This window comes from Eptesicus fuscus, chromosome 11 (genome assembly GCF_027574615.1).
Source record: "Eptesicus fuscus isolate TK198812 chromosome 11, DD_ASM_mEF_20220401, whole genome shotgun sequence".
Classification (NCBI taxonomy): Eukaryota; Metazoa; Chordata; class Mammalia; order Chiroptera; family Vespertilionidae; genus Eptesicus; species Eptesicus fuscus.
Window position 1 is genome coordinate 57,355,876 of NC_072483.1, and position 15,070 is coordinate 57,370,945.

Here is a 15,070-nt window from a genome sequence, read left to right on the forward strand (position 1 = left end):
TAAATTTAAATGTGAAACTACCTACCACTTTCATGTCTTTTCCCTAAAATCCTCCTTTATATGTTCCTACATCTCTGATTAGACAAGTTCTCTAAAATTTCCATAAACTGTACATACTAAGATCTCAAAAATTTCACAACTGATGAAATTTTTTTCTAACCATAATTCATTCCCCCTAATGAGCATTAAAGCACATTCTTGATTATAGGTCACTGAAGTATTTTTCATATACTCACTCAAATATTTCCATTGCACACTTGGAAACAGAGCAAAGTAATCAGATCTGATAGACAATCTAATGCACACATGCATTAATAAAAATGTAACTGATTGGCAGACATGTATTATATGGTGGAAGGTTTTTTTGAGGACTGTAAGAGACTGAGATTGAAACGATTATGTGGTTTACACTGTCATAAAAATGCAGAAAGCATGAGCCATATAAACACATGGTGAACAGATCTTATTCTTTTTTCTTTTTTTTTTGGCAAGATTTTTGAACAAATGTTTCAATCCCTAGCCAGTCTTATAGACACCTCTACATAGGCTGAAAGATTCAAAATCTGATGTATCTATGCAAAATTACATGAGTACAAACCCAAATCTATTATTAAAACTAGAGAATTTATATATATATGCGCACACACACACACACACACACACACACACACATCAGATATTGTAGTCATTCATTTCAACAAGGCCTTGAAGTCTCATAGACCTGATAAATCCCAATGTACTAGTAATTAAAAAATGAGTAACACTGTCCCTGCCCAGAGGGAACTCACAATCAGACAAGGCAGACAAAATATTTTTCAACAAACTACAAATATGTTAAGTGCTGAAATATATAACATTTCAATAACTCAAAATATTTGACACTTGAATATAATGATTATATTCAATTCATTTTAAATTTTACTAGTTCAATAATACAAGAGCCTGAAGTTTCTCAAAACAGGAAGTGAAAGAAAATTAGCTTTTGAGAAAAAGCAGTTAACTGAAATTATAAAAATTCAAATGCCTAGAATTTAGTTTAATCTTATTTAATTTATGAAGGTGGGGTATGTAAAGTTAGGGTGTATTTATACTATAAAAATGTATAATGAATGCTTAAAAATAAGGTATTTTGCCCAAATACCCAAATCACTTTTGATGTTACTCTCACTTCCTCTTCTGAAAACCATCATAACCATTTCCTTTAACCACAATACCACAGGTCTAGTAACTTTTAGTAATGTTTGACATGCTTGGTGTTTTGGGATAAAGTTCATATAGAAACCAATTTCCAAGTTTGTTAATGAATGTAATCTCACAAAAAAAGTTCAGGTAAATGCAACCTGTAAGTAAAAATCTCTAAAATTAAATATGTTCAACCTACATAAATTTATAACCAAGGCTCTTTGGTAATTGCAGAGGGCTTCTTTGTAATAACACTGAGGCCCTGCCACATAAACTGTAACAAACCAGTAGGCATGTTACTCTCCAGACTGCACTGGATTTAGAGGCAACCAATCCTCTTTCATCCAGGTGAGCAACTGGAACACAGCTATCCTTATACAAAATTTATCACCATTAAGCCAGGACAGTATTCTCCTTTAGAATTACAGTGTCTGCATCAAATTGTTGAAATAAACCAGTTTTATACTTGAACCCCATGATATGAATTTCAAAAAATGCATGCTTACTTCAGCAGCCCTAATCTCTCGCTATAATTAAACTAAACGGAAATATCTGTGATATATTAAAAAGCCAACAATAATTAAGAAGATACTAGAGGCCGGATGCACGAAATTCGAGCCAGGGGCTCGGCCCTTGCAGCGCTGGCCCTCACAGCCCCAGCTTCGTCTGGAAGGTTGTCTGGACGGTCTTCTGCTGTTCCGTCTTATGAGCGTATTAGCTCTTTATTAAATACACATTGGAAACTCTAAGGATCTATAGTGTGCCCAAAAAACTTAATGCTCTTTACCAAATTCTTTAAACTTACCTACCTTGTCTTGCAAGGAATAAGATTTTGGTTGTTTCCTCCCAAGACAAAGTTATATATGTGTGTGTCTGTGTGTGTGTATGTATGTGTGTGTGTGTGTGTGTGTATACACACACACACACATATATATATATATATATATATATATATATATATGTTATTTCGTTACGTTACATCTATTTTTCTTAACTCCAACTCAGGCTACTATTCCTTAATCTGATGAAGCTCTGTAAAGACTTTCAATGGGCCTATTAGCTATAGCGACTGAAATTATTAGAATCTGCTCTAGATCAGTGGCAGTAGCCACATATGTGCCGTTTTTATTTTGTACAGAAGCCAAACTTAAGAAATGGTGTTCGGTGCTATGAGACGGGCTTGGAAAACGAAGATGAGGAGGAGTGCAGAGGGGAGGGAGGGAAGGCTGTTATTCCTGTTCTGGTGACTCACAGCCCAGAAGTATTTCAGAAGAAAACTGGTCCCACCCTCGCCTGCCCTCCTCTCCACCTTCAGAATGAAACGACTGCACCTCGTCAACACGCTCTCACGTGGCTTTTATCGAGCGATCTGGGAGAAAGTGGCGAGGTGCCGGGGATGCGGAGTCCATCCATCCCGAGGAGCCATTCCCTCCCCACATTCCTACACTCACACTCCAAAACACGGGGAGCGAAAAAGCGCTATCAATGGTGGATTCCCAACAACCTCAGCTATGGAACCCCCAACTTTTCCTACCCCACCCCAACCCCGTCCTTTCCCTGCAGACCCCTTCCGGGGCGGGGGCGCCGGGCACGGGGCGAAGGCGGCGGCGGCAGCGGCAGCGCCCCTCGCCCGGTGCCGGCCCGGCCGGATCCGCCGCTGGGAGCGGGGAAATGGCTCCTCTCGGCCTCCGCAGGCCAGCGAGCCGCCGGGAGAGGCGCCCGGGACTCGGCATTAGGCCGCGGCGCATCCCCGCGACCCCGGGCCGGGCCTGACGCGGCGGCGCCGGGATTTCGGCCCTTGGACGCCGCCCGCGGCCCCTCCCCAGGGCCTCCCTCCGCCCCCCCGCCCCCCGGCCCGCGCCCCGGCCCGCGCCCCGGCCGCCCGCCCGCCCGCCGCCCCGCCGCGGCCTCGCCGGCCCGGGCGCACCTTCTTGATGTTGTAGAGCCGGGTGAGCATGCCGACGCCCCGGTCGTTGAGGATGGTGAGCTTCTCCGCCAGCTTCTGCTGACTGGGCTGCAGCACGGAGCGCGACATGGTGGTGCTGGTGGTGGCGCCGCCGCCGCCGGCCTCCTCGCGCCCGGTCCCCGGCCCGCGGCCGCCGCAGCCTCTCTCGGGCCTCCTCCCCTCCCGCCCGCGACCTCCGCCTCAGGGCAGCACGCCCATGGCCCTGGCGCCCCAATTCCGCGCGGGTGACAGAGCGAGCCGCGGCGGACGCCTAGGGGGTCCCTTCCGCGCAGCAGCCCGCGCCCCGGCAGCCTCCGGCCTTCCGCCCGCCGCCCTTCCGTCCCCACCCCCGGCGCTCTCCGCCCCAGCCCCCACCGAGCCGCCCTCCCGGGCTCCTCCACTAGGTGTGGCGGCGGCGGCGGCGGCGGCGGCGTCTCCGCCGGCTGAGAACGAGGCCGCTTCCCGCAGCCCCGGACGAGCGCTCGGTCACCTGATCGGCCGCGCCGGCGCCCCCGCGAGGCAGGACGGGGAATTGCACCTGCGGGCCTCGCTCCGCCCCGCCTCGCCGCCGCCGCCGCCGCCGCCGCCGCCGCCGCCGCTCAGAACGCGGCGCCGGCCCAGACCCGACCCGGCCCGGCCCGCCCGCCGCGCCTGCTTTCGACCAGGAGTCCTGAACCGGGATCGAGTAACATTTCCACGCGCGCCCCGCTTCGCCCCACACCCCTCTCCTTCTAGTTCCCAAAAGTTGCCTTGGCGCACCCCTCCCTAAAGGAACCCGCGGGAGCCCGGGGCGGGGCGCGGGCTTCGGGAGAGGTTCGCCCGGGAGTGGGCTGGCGGCTCCACGCCCGGTTCCGCCCCCAGAGTGACAGACGCTCGGGCTGAACGCGGCAGATGCGGTGCTCGGCGTGGCGGGCATCGCCGCTCCCCGGCCCGTCCTAACGCCCCCGCCGCCGGGCGGTTTGTGAGGCGGGAGGTCGGAAGCGAGGGCCACGCCGGTTCCTGAGATAATCCGCACCCGGCGTGTGTCCGCGAAGAGCACCCATCCGGGGAAGACGCGGATCCCGGGGCCCGGGCGTGCGGCCGGCAAAAGATAAATGTTTGTTCGATGAATGGAGGAGCGCTCCCTTTTTTTTTTAATTTTTTTTTTCTGGCCTCCACCCTAAACCCCACCCCTTCTTGGAAACATTCTACTACTTTCTCATCTCACGGTTCTTTTCCCCTCGGTTTCTCCCCAGCCACACTCCACAGGCTGTTTGTCCCCTCCGGTCCGATATACCAGACATGCTTCCAAAGGGGTCGAACAAATCGTGGATTTGGGTAAATCGACGGGAGTTAAGAATTCCAGCCAAGAGGATTTCAAGCTTTGGTATTTGGGGCGTTCATGTCCTTCGATGTGCTAACCGTTTATATTCATGGATTTTGAGTGACAACATGTCATTCCACCTTCAATAAAAGACATTCTAAGCGTAAATAAGCTCTCATTGGATTGATCAAAACACTCTACGCAAAGGAAATTGTGATGAAGAGTTTTTAAAACATTTTAAAAGCTAGTATATTTACTTTTGCTGTGGAAATCTTCATTTTACTAGCCCAGAGAGAGAAAGGTAATGGACTGGATAGATTTGATTTACAGAGCATTGAAAGAGTCCTACATCCACCAGGAAGTCAATCATATCTGACCTTGTGCTCTAGAACTTCATTACCCTGTATGAAGGCTTTATGCCTAAAGATTTCTTTTTTAAAAAAATACAAACACACTAGAGAAATCACCTATTGAACTATTATAAGTCAATAACACATTGGGGGGTTTAATTTACCTGGTTACTTTCCAACCTGATGGTTAAGATTTTAATTTAGAGAAAGCAGGTATCTGGAGCTTAGTGAGAACAGATCTGGAAAAGCCAGGCTTCATGAGGACTTCAGGGCAGCCAGGCAAGAAAACTGAAAGGTGTTGAATGTTGAGGATGGGGGGCTTGGAATGGGGGAGAAGGTGCTCTTTTAGGGGATCAAAATAAATTTAACTAGCCCTGGCCTTTGTGGCTGTTGATTAAGCGTCCTCCCATGCACGGAGAGGAGAGGTCACTTGTTCGATCTCTAATAGCAGATCAATGTTTCTCTCTCTCCCCTTCTCTCTCTAAAATCAATAAAGACATTTTTAAAGATTATATTACTAAAGGAAGAATTACAGAGTCCCACCAATGAAAGGTTATATCACTTTCTAGTTTTTCAAAAGTGCTGTATAGAGAAAACAAGAAAATAGTACCATATTATAATTTGAATACAACTATTACCACCATCATGTTTTCATGTGAACTTGAATGCTTCTAGCTGCATATAACTTCCCCCAATAGAGGGAGAACACTGTAGATAGTGGTCTCATTAGTCAATTTATATTGTAACTAATTTTTAGACATATTGGCCCTCCACTGATTGGAATATGGCTATTTGAGTTTAAAAGAAATTAGGTCTTGCCCAGCTGGCGCAGCTCAGTGGTTGAGTGTGGACCTATGAAGCAGGAGGTCACACTTCAATTCCCAGTCTGGGCATATGCCAGGGTTGTGGGCTCTATCCCCATTGTGGGGCTTGCAGAAGGCAGCCAATCAATGGTTCTCTCTTATCCATGATGTTTCTATCTCTCTCTTCCTCTCCCTTCCTTTCTGAAATCAATAAGAATATATTTTTAAAAAATAAAAAAATATATTTTTAAAAGAAATTAGGTCTAGAAATTAGGCAAAAATTCACAATTTTTGCATTTCTTTACATTTTGCATCAAAAAGCATTTTGTTATTAAAATCCAACCCTTTTGAAGTTTGCCTGTATGTGTAGTATAAATGTATTGTGAGTGCCTTATAATATGTGAGCAATAATCATATATTTTGCTATGCATGTATAATTTTATGGCAATTATAATGAATATGTCATTTTATATTTCCTTTCAGTTTTTCAATCTTTGAAAATATACCATGTGAATCATCCTATAAAGTTCTTATGAAAAGTTGCTCCTGTTGTGGATTTCTTTTCCTGGTATAGTTTTCCAGAAAAGCATAATTGTTTGAAATGATTAGGAAACTAAGCTTTAAAAACCATAATTAAAGATTTTATTTCCTTCATTATATAAGGATAATCTTCACAGTTCCTTTGGTACAAAGATTTTCAAATAGTTTCATTTCAGTTAAGAAGTTTGTCCCTAGAATATATTCAGAGATTATTATATGCCTTCAGAGAAATGTAGAAAGTAGATGATTGTTTCATATTTATAGGAGTCTTAGAAAATTAACTAGTAAATTTAACTAATATAGACCAGTATGCCTAAAAAAGTGTGAACATCCTATCTAATAAAAGAGTGCTATGCAAATTAACCATCACTCCACTATACCCACAAGCCACACCCACCAGCCAATCAGGAGCAAGTATTCAAATTAACCCAACCAAGATGGCTGCAGCCATGGAGAGAGCAGGAGGCTTGGGTTTCCCCAGCAATGGAGGAAGCCAAGCTTTCCACACACCCTGGCTGGCCTAGGCCTCTACTCAAGGCTACAAAGTTTCAATTATAGAAGATAAATAAATCCCAACAAAAATGGTGGCAGCCACCGAGCTGGAGAGAGCAGGAGGCTTGAGTTGGCCCCAGTGATGCAGGAAGCCAAGCTTTCCGCCTTCCCTGGCCTGCCTTGGCCTCCACTCAAGGCTACAAAGTTTCAATTATAGAAGATAAATAAATCCCAGCAAAAATGGCTGCGGCCACAGAGTGAGCAGGAGGCTTGGCTCTGCTCAAGGTTACAAAGTTTCAACTATAGAAGATAAATAAATCCCAGATCCCAGGGCCTCCGCTTGGGTTGCCGGGAGGCATGGCCGGCATGCAAACCACCACAGGCCCCTCGCCCAGGCCGCCCCACGCCCCAAGGGAGCCCCCACCCTGATCCGGGACACCCTTCAGGGCAAACCAGCTGGCCCCCACCCATGCACCAGGCCTCTATCCTATCTAATCCTATCTAATAAAAGAATAATATGCAAATTGACCATCACTCCAACACAAGATGGCTGCCCCCGTGTGGACACAAGATGGCCACCACAAGATGGCCAGAAGGGGAGGGCAGTTGGAAGGGACCAGGCCTGCAAGGTAGGGCAGTTGGGGGCAATCAGGCCTGCAAGGGAGAGCAGTTAGGGGTAACCAGGCCGGGAGAGGAGGGAAGTTGGGGGCAACGGGGCCTGCAGGGAAGGGCAGTTGGGGGGGACCCAGGCCTGCAGGGGAGAGCAGTTGGGGGGGACCAGGCCTGCAGGGGAGAGCAGTTAGGGGTGACCAGGCCAGCAGGGGAGGGCAGGTAGGGGCAATCAGGCTGGCCAGGGAGCAGTTAGGCATCAATCAGGCTGGCAGGGGAGTGGTTAGGGGGTGATAAGGCTGGCAATCAGAAGCAGTTAGGGGCAATCAGAAGGCAGGCAGGTGAGCAGTTGGGAGCCAGCAGTCCTGGATTATGAGAGGGATGTCCGACTGCCCATTTAGGTCTGATCCCAGGCAGTCGGACATTCCTCAAGGGGTCCCAGATTGGAAATGGTGCAGGCTGGGCTGAGGGACACACAGCCCCATGCACGAATTTCATGCACCAGGCCTCTAGTTGATATATAACGTTATAAAAGTCAAATTTATTGAGATATAATTTATATACAGTAAAAGTTATATATCTATGTTTGAATAATTATTTTTTGTTGAGACAAGTATAATTGTATCCACTGTAAGGAAAGTAAGCATTTGAAAATCCAATCTGGAAAATATTTAAATAGGAGGAAGAGTGAGGTCAGCTTTATAGAAAAATTTATAATATAATTATCTTTTGTGCCCCCCAAATATATTTTACTATAATTCAGTTATAAAATTCTATTCAGAAACAAATATATGGCATATAGCTTTCTAACTATGTATTATAAAACATTCAAACATTTATAATAACAATCCTGGACTTGAGGAATATTTTTCAGTTAAACAGATACTTCAAATGTGCAAAGTATCATTTTCTAGAAGGAGATATGAGCTGTATAAGATATAGATTTTGATCTTCTTGAACTCACATCCTGATGAGAATAGGAATATACATAAGGAAGTCTAATATAAGTCATCCTGAGATACAAGTCTAAAAGAGAAGTTCTAGAGAGAGCAGTTTCTCAGGGCCCTTTTAGAATAATTTCATTTGGGCTTTGAATAAGAAGTGTTGGACTTATAAACTTGTAGAAAATGGCATTTTAGACAGAAGGTAAACTTAAGTAATTGCAGAATAGTAGAAAAGTGAAAGAAAATAATATGAATGTTTATTACATACAAGAAAGAAACAACTGGAAATAAAGCCAAAAAGAGAAGTGGAACAGAAAATATGTACTAAAATATGTACTAGTAGGCTAAGACAGGGAAAAATTCAGTGGAGAAGAAATACAGAAAAAAATGGGAGAATAAAAAGTGATTTTGGGGGACTTGAGGATAATAAAGATAACTTGAAATAGTTCCTGACTGTGACAAGGATTACAGTATGGATTATCCTTAGGTATCTATTGTCTCTTTCTCCCCTAGAAATAAAGACTACATTTCCTAGCTTCCCTTGTATGGCCATATGACTAATGTTCTGGCCAATAGAATATAAGCTTTCAAGAACCTTCCTTAAAGAGTGCTGCTGCTCTCATTTGGCCAATTCTTCTCCATTTAGTTAATTCTGCCACATGTAGCAAGGATGCAATGACCACTATCTTGGACCATAAGGACAAGGATCAATTACTAAGAATGACGAAACATAGACATAGGAGGTATGTGGGCTTTTTAGAGCAGAACTGCCATACCAAACCTGACCCTCTAGATCTGGATTTTGTATGAAAGAAAATCTTTTACTTAAGTTTTTATTTTTTTAATATATTTTACTGATTTTTTACAGAGAAGAAGGGAGAGGGATAGAGAGTTAAAAACATCCATGAGAGAGACACATCGATCAGCTGCCTCCTGCACACTCCCTACTGGGTATGTGCCCGCAACCAAGGTACATGCCCTTGACCGGAATCAAACCTGGGACCCTTGAGTCCGCAGGCCGATGCTCTATCCACTGAGCCAAACCGGTTAGGGAATACTTAAGCTTTTTTAATTTTTTTGTTTTTTATTACTCACAGCAAAACCTGATTATAAATATAATAGGTTTTTTAAATCAACATTACCTCTATTAAAAATAAATTCAAGAATAATAATTAAATTTAACATTCAAGTGTTTGCGCACTGTCAGGTGCTACTATTTAAGTTATATTTTCCCATCTACCTGTTTCAACAACCCTTTGAAATATTATCATCTTCATTTTACAGGTTAGGAAACTGAAATTCAGATAAGTTTTTTTAATTGCCAAAGGTCACACCCGTAGAAAGTGGTCAAGCTAGTATTGGATCCTATATCAATCTGACTCCAAAGTTCATGCATACTCTTAATTACTGTGATGTCACTGAAGACCAGTTGGTTGGCATAAATTTGTCATGCATTCAGTGAACATGATTCTGTAGTTTCTCCTAGAGTCCCTTTACCCTGCCAAACCTTCATAAATAGTCCTTAAACTTTCTTCAATTAACAGCTAGACATTAAAGTCATTAAACTTTCTTCAATTAACAGCTAGACATTGCCATAATTTCCCCTGACTCACATACCAGATCTTTTAGGGGGCTTTCTTTAGCTTTGCTTTCTCCAGAAACTCAAATGAGAATTATTTCTGTAATGCTTTTTGCTAATCATGAAAATATTTTTCAGTTTGATTTTTTTTAAAATATATTTTATTGATTTTTTACAGAGAGGAAGAGAGAGGGATAGAGAGTTAGAAACATCGATGAGAGAGAAACATCGATCAGCTGCCTCCCGCACACCCCCCACTGGGGATGTGCCCGCAACAAGGCACATGCCCCTGACCAGAATCAAACCCGGGACCCTTGAGTCTGCAGGCTGACGCTCTATCCACTGAGCCAAACCGGTTTCGGCTCAGTTTGATTTTTTAAGCTGTTGCTTACCTTCTAAAGGCAAGAAGAGAGAAAAACTGGTGAAGGCATCTTCTTGGATTCTTAGGATAAAGCCCTTTGATGAGGATGTCTCCTGTCAAAGGTAACATTCCTCTTATTCCTAAAGACAATTGCAACATTTTTTCCTCCCATCAGACTTCAAACCAGGTACTACTAGGTATGTATGACCAAATTTCTCTTAGAAACAGCCTGGGAATAGTGTAGTAGACAAGTATTGTTTTTGTCTGTCCTCCATCTCTCCTTTGGGAAACTGCTACATTCTGGCAAATTGAATGCAGAAAGAGAAAAGTGGGTTAGGCTTGAGAAGGGTCAGACATATGTACATAAGAAATTAATGGAGTTTTGCAAGGAATTGTCATTTTTAAATCCTTTTAAAGGCTGTATATAGTTAGACTACAATGTAAACAAAGGGACCAACTTGGGTAAAGAACTATGGAAAAAGACAATAGAAGATTTCACTGTTGTTTATTTATTTTTTTAAAGTATATTTTATTGATTTTTTTACAGAGAGGAAAGGAGAAGGACAGAGAGCTAGAAACATCGATGAGAGAGAAACACCGACCAGCTGCCTCCTGCACACCCCCCCACCGGGGATGTGCCCGCAACCAATGTACATGCCCTTGACTGGAATCGAACCTGGGACCTTTCAGTCCGCAGACCGACGCTCTATCCACTGAGCCAAACTGGTTTCGGCTGAAGATTTCACTGTTGTTTAACAGTGGTCATAGAAAGGATAGGCGATAACATATATGCTAAATCAGTACTTCAAGTTCTGTTGTCCTACATCCAAAGACCACCAGATATGAAAATTTACTCCACTAAACAATGACTAGGAAAGGCAATAGGGAAAAGATGAGGCAACAGTATCCCAGTACCTGTAGTAAAAGAAGTAAGGAGTTCAGACTCAGCCAGAGATTGCAACTTGGTATTGCAAAGGAGTAAGGAGGACAGGCCTAAATGAAACGTAAGATGTTTCCAGCAGTCAGCAGAAGCGATGCCAGAAACAGAACTGATCCGAAAAGTTCAAAAAGGAAACAATGAAAAATTAATTACAGTCTTGATCTTGACTGTTCACATCCAGTTAGATTCATCGTTTAGCCTGCCAGATCTGTGATAATGCACTTCACACATGTTCAATTGCATCTGCTCTGCAAAACTAAAGATAGGTTTATCTTTCCTTGTAAAGTCACTTAAAGAACTTCCGCTTCTCTGCAGAAAAATAGTAATGTAATAAACAATTTCAGTTTATGATTGGTTTTAATTCTTCTTAATTTTCTTACACAGTCTGAAGGCCTTGTGAGTTTTTTTGTTTTGTTTTAGAAATTTATTGTCCTTTGACTTACACTTAAATAGTAGAAGATGGAAAATGATATCGGTGTATGCGAATATTGGTTGACATCTTTTGTTTGCTCTTAAGTCTTTTTTAAATATTAGAATGCTACATGGAAAATTGGCCAAAGCAGTGGTAGGACACAACTTGAGTTAGAATAGGATAAGCCTATGATGACACTCAAGTTCCAGTTAAACACGCAAGATCCATTTACATTTTTACATTTACCTGGTAGTCTACCCCAAAAGTGAACCATCTTTCAAAAATTGGAAGGATAGTGAGTACTGTATACTGAATTCAACCTCAAAGGAGAGGCCTAGACTGGGAATACAAATTTGGGATCATCAGAACATGGATGTTATTTTAAGCCATGGGAATAGATGAGATCATTTATGGAGAGATGATCTAAAAGGAAAATAGGTCCTAGTTCACAGCTCTAAGGAATTCTAATTTTTAAGGAGGTAGGGGGAGAAAATAAATGGAGCCAGCAAGTGAGACTGAACAGGATTGTGAAGAGGACTAGAGACTGGTACAGTAGCTGGGGGGTGGGGGGAGGGCGGTCAGTGAGGGATTTTTGTTTCTGTTCAGTGGTAGTTGTCAGATTATACTGCAGAGAGGGAGATTTATAACACAGCACAGCGAGAGGGCATAATCAAAGCAGCAGAAGCCTTGGTAGAACAGGAAGAAAAGAGATGGAGGGGAAGCAGATGATATGTAACCAGATTGATTTTTGATTGGGGGTTGCAGGGAGGGACAAGATAATGATACTGGAAAATTTTATTGAGTACTTGAAATGTATCATGTCCTGTTCCAAGTGCCTTACATGCATTAGCGTGTTTCATCTTCATAACAAACTCTTGAAGTCGGTACGTTATCATTCCTATCAAACACATAAGGAAGTTGGGCCTATCATGACAATTGGTAAGGCGCAGAGCACAGGCTGTTAACCACTTGATACTGACATAGATCAGTAGAATTGATTTAGGAAAATATAGTTTTCTCACATTTTCTCTATTCTCAATGAAATAGAAATAGTTCATCAGTCTAAAAGGGAGGTCATTTGTCAGAAAATGTTAAATGTTCACTTGAGTTTGGTGGCATGTATTAAGTGGTTAAAAGAAAAAAAGCCCAAGCTCTAGGGTCAGAATAACAGAGTTCGAATCCTGGCTTTGCCATTTACAGCGGTGTGACCTTGGACATGTGACTAGAGCGCTCTATCAGTAAACCTCAGTTTTTCACCTTAAGTAGAATAATTGTATCTCTCTCACCAGATTGTTGTGAGGAATGCTTACAATAAATTTTAGCATTGTACCTTATATAATGCAATGAGTATAAATGTTGCTTAGCATTGTTTATTGTTATTATTGCCCTATTCTGCCCAATTGTGTGATTTTTTTTACATTGGTTCATGGCACAAAAAAACATGAAGGGTTGTAGATTTTTCTTTTTCTAGATAAGTGCACTAGAAAGAGAGTGACGAAGGCACTGATGAAGTGGTTAGATAATAATATAGCTAATTCGTTGTGTTTTAGCTGCATTCAGCCAAAAAAAATATTTAAAGCCTACCTAATTGTATTAACATTGCTTTGCTTTGCAAACTCCTATTTCAAAGTAATCATTTCTGAAAATGACGTTTTTAGACACACACCATAATCATTAAGCTTCTAAGTGTTGATTATGTGCAAATGTGAAGGATATTAAATTTTTTCTTATAAAATATACATTATGCTAAATATTATAAAATGATTATAAGATGATTTCTTCACATTAAAACATCACTAAAGTTCAAATGTTTATAATAACTCAGGTGTTCACTGATGCTTAAATTAAACTTTGTATTTCCACTTAAATTCAAAACCAGTGTTACTTAACCACCATCAAAGCTGCTACTGTGAAATCCTTTATTTTTGCTTTAAAACTATGAATATACAATGGCCCCACCTAGATTATTTGATGTTAAAGTTTTACCATTTCTTCACTTATTTCTAATTACTTTAACTGATTATTCTTTTCACAACCAAACTTTAAAATCAGAATTTATTTAAATTTTCTAAAATTACTTTTTGTATTTATCCTATTCCTGATGGTCTTTATTTGAATGATATTTAAAATGATACTGTAGTATAACAAATAATTTTCAGTTTATGAAGAGAGAGAAGCCATGCTTCCTAACTAGTTTTATACCATTTAGTTATTTAATATAGTAGATTCTACATTTACAATTTTAAGAGTATATTAAATCAAATATTAGCATATATATAGTATGTATATATATATGACCAGGCCCCGCCCCCTGGTCAAACTCCCGGTTGAACTCCCAGTTGAGGGGACAATTTGCATATTAGCCTTTTATTATATAGGATTATATAGGATATGCTTAACCCATGGGCACAGACAGTAGTGCAGTATCCTCTGCGGGGATAGAGTGGAGGGGGTCGATAGGGATAAAAGAGACATCTGTAGTACTTTCAATAGTAAAGATAAATTAAAAAAGAAAACACAGCCCTAGCTGGTTTTGCTCAGTGAATAGAGCATCGGCCTGTGGACTGAAGGGTCCCGGTTCAATTCAGGTCTAGGGTATATACCTGGGCTGCGAGCTCAATCCCCAGTAGGGTGTGTGCAGGAGGCAGCAGATCAATGACTCTCTCATCATTGATGTTTCTATCTCTTGCTCTCCCTTCCTCTCTGAAATCAATAAGAATATTTTTTTAAAAGAAAAGAAAATGCAACCAATAGATTACAAATTATAGAACTTCCAAACATTAGAAAAAGAACCTTGGCTGTTCAATCAATTCTGGAAATAACACAGAGAGGATGAGATAGCATTAAATGTCATGAATTGAATCAGAAGAAAGGAATGAAGTGGACAACTCATTCCCTGCCCGCCCCCAAGGAGTCAAAGCAGAAACGTAAACAAAGCTGTGATCATTTTTTTCTTCACATGTTGGTCTTTATAGGCCAAATTAATTCTTGGTTCTTACTAAAAAGCTTTAGTTAGTTTTGGATCATGGACCCCCCATGTAAATGTAATGAATCTGTACATCCTAGCCATAAAAATATACAAAATTTTAGAGTAATTTTAAAGAGTTTGTGGTATCAATAAAGCCTTTATTAAACTCCACAGACTCAAGATTCAAAATCATTCTGAATTGTAATAAGTCCACCCCAAAAGGCACAATGTATGGTATACCCAAGCAATCCTGTGCTAAGTGTCCAGGTTTTAACCTGACATAACTGTTTAAAAAACACACTTTTTAGACCATCATCCAGAGGTGTAAAAAGTATCTCTTTCCTGATCCGTCCAATCCGTAACAACCAACTCTAGGGTAATCTTTCACACAAGTGATAGGGTAACCTTTATAACCAACATTTTATCAGGACTAACTATCCCACTGTAGATCCACTGCTCAAGTTCTCTCTTTATCTGCCTCCTCTGGCGGCCAGGCCTTTGGCACCTCCAACAGATGGTGGGAAGGAGAACTGAAAGCAGGAAACTCAAGTTGTTCTGCTTTACTTTCAATTGAATACCTTGACTAAATAGTTCAGTGCAAAAGAAAAATGGAAATTGATGTTTAGCACTAAGCCTTTGAAT

General features: G+C 41.9%; 1 protein-coding gene across 3 annotated transcripts in view; it reads right to left on the bottom strand.

Annotated features, from left to right (window-relative positions):
- Positions 1–3,476, bottom strand: part of NCKAP1 (NCK associated protein 1) — a 94,111-nt gene extending 90,635 nt beyond the window's left edge. For all 3 annotated transcript variants that reach the window (XM_054723236.1, XM_054723237.1, XM_054723235.1), the window contains exon 1: positions 3,110–3,476. In XM_054723236.1, coding sequence (XP_054579211.1) covers positions 3,110–3,217 — 108 coding nt within the window. In that variant the 5' untranslated portion in view covers positions 3,218–3,476. The remainder of the gene's footprint in view (positions 1–3,109) is intronic.
- Positions 3,477–15,070: the final 11,594 nt, after the last annotated feature.